At 44.7% G+C, this 5596-nt stretch overlaps 1 protein-coding gene across 3 annotated transcripts; it reads left to right on the top strand.

The window, feature by feature from the left end:
* The first annotated feature begins 941 nt into the window (after window positions 1-941).
* LOC100275584 (putative protein of unknown function (DUF668) domain family protein) lies at window positions 942-5393 on the top strand. Of its 3 annotated transcripts, none has more exons than NM_001149635.2 (13): window positions 1275-1862; window positions 1984-2288; window positions 2506-2831; window positions 2923-3015; window positions 3108-3198; window positions 3285-3378; window positions 3800-3897; window positions 3996-4065; window positions 4153-4262; window positions 4455-4568; window positions 4662-4738; window positions 4849-4893; window positions 5020-5393. In NM_001149635.2, the coding sequence occupies exons 1-13, from the start codon at window positions 1841-1843 to the stop codon at window positions 5177-5179; spliced, it is 1605 nt and encodes a 534-aa protein (NP_001143107.1). In that variant the 5' UTR covers window positions 1275-1840; the 3' UTR covers window positions 5180-5393. The 3 variants fall into 3 exon arrangements, with proteins under 3 accessions (XP_020400551.1, NP_001143107.1, XP_035818874.1); XM_035962981.1 differs by having other exon boundaries at window positions 1370-1895; window positions 5020-5382; XM_020544962.3 differs by lacking the exon at window positions 4849-4893 and having other exon boundaries at window positions 942-1862.
* Window positions 5394-5596: the final 203 nt, after the last annotated feature.

Here is a 5596-nt window from a genome sequence, read left to right as displayed (position 1 = left end):
CTTGTCCTAGTTCTCTCGTGCCCAATATTTATTTGCTCATGTTATATAAGTGGGTTATTGTTGACACAGTTGTTTTAGTTAGTACTCGAATATTTATCGCTGACTAATTAATTTTTGAACTAAAACATGCGTTTTTATCAATATTGTTGTTGCCGGTAGTGTAGTCATAGTCGTTTGTAGTTGTTACGATTATTGTTGTTGTTTTTCTATTATACCTAGTTTGGGCAACCTTTTCTTTATCAATATAATTAACAGCTCTATATGTAATTCGTTTTTTTTAAAAAAAAATAGAGCTATGTGGATGGATTGTAAACAGACCGGCGATTATATTAATAATGATGAAATATAGTAGGTGGTACGATTACAAAATTATATAATGACGAGGAGATTGTGTTTCACACCGGTCCGAAAAGACAAATGCGTCACCTAACCCCTAATCACGTCATTGATATCTAATTAATTGTATCTCTAACACGTCAACGGATATAACATTGTTTGATCCGGTATGGTGATTATAGTAGCAAGCACTCCATTCATCTACAAAAAAAATATAATAATGATATTCGTATCAATCAAATTGATTTAAGTTTAACTAAATTTATAATAAAAAAGTATTGACATTTATATCTCCAATAACTTTTTAGTATAAATACATATTTTATAATTAGTCTAATAATATTTATTTAGTATTTCTATATAGCTTTAGTGAAAATTTAAATTGTGGGATTTAAAAAAAATAAGAATTACATTTTTTTACGTAGTGAGTACAACTATACTACTTCTGAAACGATATGCCAAGAAGAAAATTAAAACGGCCATTTTAGGCCAATAATGTGATACTAATAACTTTATATCTGTTTGAAAAGCTGCCTGGTCGTCGAGGCAGCCAATCCAGGCTTTCGTCTGGCTCAAGAGTCAAGCCACCATCCAAACAATGCCCACGAGTTTTTTTCAACCAAAAAAATTAAACCAACCGGTGCAGGAACAGGAACGTGCCCCCCACTCCGTAGCTGTCACTGTCGGCAGCAAGCGGCCAGCGGGTGAGAGCTGAAAAGCGAGCTAGATTCGTCAGCAACCTGCAGGCCCGGGCCGGCCAGCCAGATCCATCCTCCTCATGCCGGCCGGCGGCGACCCAGCGCGCGCGCGGTTGGCGTTTCCAAGCGTGCGACCGCACACGCGCGCCCGTAAAAAAAAAGAAAAAGAAAAATCAGGGTCAGCGCGTGGACTCGGCCCTAGGGAAGGATTAGGAGTGATCGAAATCGAATCGGCGGCCACCCGGCACCCTGCCCGCCTGTCGACACTGTCGGGTCCGGTTGGTGCCCCAGCGAAAAGCAAAAGAAATACTACTACCGGAAGAAACTGCCTCCTCCTCTCCTCGCTTCTCTCTTTGGAGGCAGGCGCAGGCGGGCGAGTGGTCCGGTACACCTCTAGCTGCAGATCCCAGCTCGCGCGGTCCAGCAGGCCAGCACTAAGCTCCCTCCCTCCTGTCCACCTGGACAGCGCGCCCGATCGTGAATCGTCGCTTGCTCTGGAGAAAGCTTGCATTTTTTTTTCGTTTCTTCTTCTTCTTCTTCTTCTTCTTCTTTTTTTTTTTGCTTCGCATCCTTTTTTCCTGGCGCGGTTTCCTTTGTACGGGAAATTTTCGGTTGGTGCGGTTGGTTGGTCATTTTCCCGCACCTTCTCTTTGGTTCTTGCTCGAGAGCGCCATCTTTCCTGCTACCCGTTGACTCGGGCGGGCATTCCGTCGAGCACCTTCCGTGCGGTGTGGGGAGCGACGGTTCCTGGTTTCTCGGGGACGTTCCTTGATGCCGCTGTTGTGTCAGGCGCAGGATTCTAGCGGATGGAATGCCACAGCTGGTACGGTATGTGATGCTTTCGCTGTCCTGGACTCCTAGGTGCCTCTCCTTTTTTTTTTGTTGGTAAACTAGGCTGGATTGAATTTATTGGAGAATTTGGCTCATGTCGATTTCTGTTGTTCCGCAGCGCTGAAATCAAGAAGATCTGTAGCGATCGCTGGTGCGGGGTTTGAAGATGCTGCAGAAGGCGCCAGCGATCTTGGTGACACGATGAGTCTTGCACGCAAGCAGAAGGTTGTCAAGGAAACAGTGGAGATGGAGGAGGAGCAGGAGTTTGTTTGGAAATCTAACCTGCTCCCCTACAAGGATGATGATGCCTTCGTTCTTCCTGAGAGTAGCAAGGAGGAATACGCATCAACATCAGGAGACACAGCTCCGTCTGGCAAAATGGACCCCAGGATAGAAAGGTCTGGAAGCAATGGGACAAGCAAGGCAAGTGGTGGACAGAAAGTCAATTGATTTTCATTTCGCATATAATGTTTAGCTAAATTAGTGACAAGCGAACATTTTTAAGATTTTCAGCTTTAATTCACGTTACATCTGTGAGCGAATACATGCCAATTACTTAACCTATATTGCTTAATTTTAGCTTAGCCACGTGACTGAAAGCAAATGTGTGGTGTCCTGAAATCCTTACCTTTCATAGCAGGTCCCTAGACTGGGTTCCATGCTTGGGACAGCCAGCATGGCTGGATTTGGCAAGGCAGTGGAGATTCTAGACACGTTAGGCTGCTTGATGACGACCTTGAGCTCAGATGGTGGCTTTGTTTCCAGGACCAAGACCAAAGGATGCAAGATATCAATTCTTGCTTTTGAGGTTGCCAACACAATACTTAAAGGTGCTAGTATTATGCAATCTCTCTCGGAAGACACTGTCACATACTTCAAACAGGTTGTGCTTCCTTCCGAAGGTGTGCAGAATTTGGTTTCCAGTGAGATGAGTGAACTGATGCGAATTGCAGCTAACGACAAAAGGTACCCTGGAAGATTATTCTCAGTTACCATGGTGGCTTTCTTATCGTCTTTGGCCAGTGACCTTTTTGTGAACTCTGGTTAATAAATGCAGAGAAGAGCTGAAAATATTTTCCCAGGAGATTGTTAGGTTCGGGAACCGCTGTAAAGATCCCCAGTGGCATAACCTGGATCGCTACTTTGTGAAGTAAGCAGATTTCTTGATTTGGCACTGCAGCACAGAGTTATACTAATATGTTTTAGCTTTTTATAGCTCTTGTTAATTTGATGTATATCTAGGTTAGAATCAGAGAGTGCACCCCAGAAGCAGCTGAAAGAAACAGCAATAGCAGAGATGCAAAAGTTGATGAACCTCGTTCAACGTACAACTGTGAGCACTGTTGTTCTCCAAAGATATCTTCTAAGCGACAAATGTCCACCATTTCATTTCATTTATATTTTCCTTTCTTTTTTCAGGATTTGTATCATGAGTTGCATGCACTAGACAGATTCGAGCAAGAGTACCGCTCTAGGCTAAACGGAAAGGGTAATACAGATAGATTTGAAAAAGGTGTGCCTCCCATCTGTAACATTGTATTTCATTTTTGGAGGGAAATTGTGGATGCCTTTTGTCATTTGTTACGTGTTCATTACTTAAACAGAATGGCATTGTGGACTGTGCATATTATCTGAACTAAAAAGGATTGTGGAAGCTTAAGCAAAGAAAATTTCTCCTATCACTAAAAAAATCTAAAATTCACCTCATTATTTTTTTTTTGTTTTGCGATCCGTAAACACACATTTCATTAAGAGGAAGAGAGCAAATGCGACCACACACACGACGGGGCTTGGCACTGTTTAGAAGTCCAAAATTCACCTCATATGGCAATGAAGCTGTATTATTTTGAATTTTTAACACTATATTCAGTTTACTTTGCCTCGATATATTTTTTCCCAAGGACCCACTCATTTGTCTACTTTTTTTTTTGCAGGAGACAATATTCAAATTGTGAGACTAGAGTTGAAGACCCAAAGTAGTTATGTGAAGAGCTTGAAAAAAAGATCTCTCTGGTCCAAGACGTTGGAAGAAGTGGGTAACTTTTGCTGTAAATAAATTCCTTTTGTATGCTAACATCAGCCTGCCTGCCTCTTCTTTGGATGTAAAACAGTACGCGTTTCTGATGACAGGTGGTCGAGAAGCTTGTAGAAGTTGTGCACTACTTGCATGTCGAGATCGACAATGCTTTCGGACCTTCTGGTTACTTCCACACAGCCCAAATTTCTCATGCCGAGGAGCCAGTCAAGCTTTATTTCCTGCTGACCCTCTCTCTCGGTGCGTTTGTAGATGGAGGAGGTGTGGTGGTGAATGCGGAACCAACCGTGAGCTGTCAAAGGCTAGGTCCTGCCGGGCTCGCATTACATTATGCAAACATTATCATCCAGATATATAGCATCGTAAGTTTCTCCTTGTTTATTCCAAAGCCAAGCCAGATCGAAATCTGAGCTATTTACTTAGTTTCACTTTCACCATGGTAAAGTAAACCACGTATCGTCTTAAAGAAGGAAGCTACTATTCTGTTAGCATTGCCTGCCTTCCTCTTAATTTTGGGCATTTTTTTTCCTTTCCCCTGAACTTGCCCTCTATAGGTTTCTCGATCCGGGTATGTGCCAGCAAATTCAAGAGACGCCCTCTACCAGGGACTGCCACCGAGGATCAAGTCGGCGCTACCAAATGAGCTGAGGACGACCTCGGCGCCTCAGGTGGTAAATACAAGTAGAGAATTTAATAATCGGCAAAATAATAATAATAATAATCTCCACACGTTGTAATCTGATCCATGGATTCTGATGCAGCTCACCGTCGACCAGATAAGGGCTAGGATGGAGAAGACCCTGAAATGGCTCGCGCCCATGGCCATCAACACCACCTGGTACCGTACCCCCTTCGCTAGCTGATTCACACCAAAACATATACGGTTCAAGGCTGATTCGGCTGTTGCTGCTGTGTTGTGACGAGCTGTCTTTCGTGCTCTTGCTTCAGCGCCCGAGGCTTCTTCCTGAGGTTTAGCGAGTGGGCGAAATCAGGGTGACAAACAATGACCTTTTTTTTTTGCCCCAACGCTTTGATTCCATGCCCTTTTTTTTTCCAGGGAAAGGATCTTCCTTGCTGAGATCTGACGCCTTTGTGTTTGTGTTTGTGTCTACCGTTCAGGACCGAGAGCGTTGGCAGACGACTGGGCCAAGCGGATCGGGTCGAGACGCTGTACCATGCGGACAAGGCAAGGACCGAGGATCGCATTCTGGAGCTGGTCGTCTGGCTTCACCACCTCGTCAGCCAGAGTAGCCGGCCGGCGTTGCAAAAAGGCCACTGACCAGATAGATGCCAGGAATGGTGGAAGAAGCTGGAGCTGTTCTTGCCATGGAGAGGAGGACGTCCGGGTACAGTCGGGGAGATGCTTGTATATGCGTGCTTTGTAACATCAGCTGAGTAGGTTTTAGTTACTACTTTGTTCTGCTTGTTGTTTGTAAGTGTACTTGTGAATACCACGTTATACAATGCAAAGAAAAACGCACATCATGTGTCAATGCCCCCCTCCCACCATGAGACGTGCCCGGCTACGGGACGCGCCTTATTAGCCGCGAGGACACGGAGCCTATCACGAGGTCGCCCTTGCCTGCGTGGACGTGGTGGAGGCTATGTAGCACGCGGCGGAGAAGGCGACCGAGTGGTGGAAGCACGAGCGGCGGCCGGGTCATATCTATTTAGGCCTACGTAGTCTATTTCTTTC

The sequence above is a fragment of the Zea mays genome, chromosome 10, assembly GCF_902167145.1.
Source record: "Zea mays cultivar B73 chromosome 10, Zm-B73-REFERENCE-NAM-5.0, whole genome shotgun sequence".
Classification (NCBI taxonomy): Eukaryota; Viridiplantae; Streptophyta; class Magnoliopsida; order Poales; family Poaceae; genus Zea; species Zea mays.
This window is presented reverse-complemented; position numbering and strand designations above follow the sequence as displayed.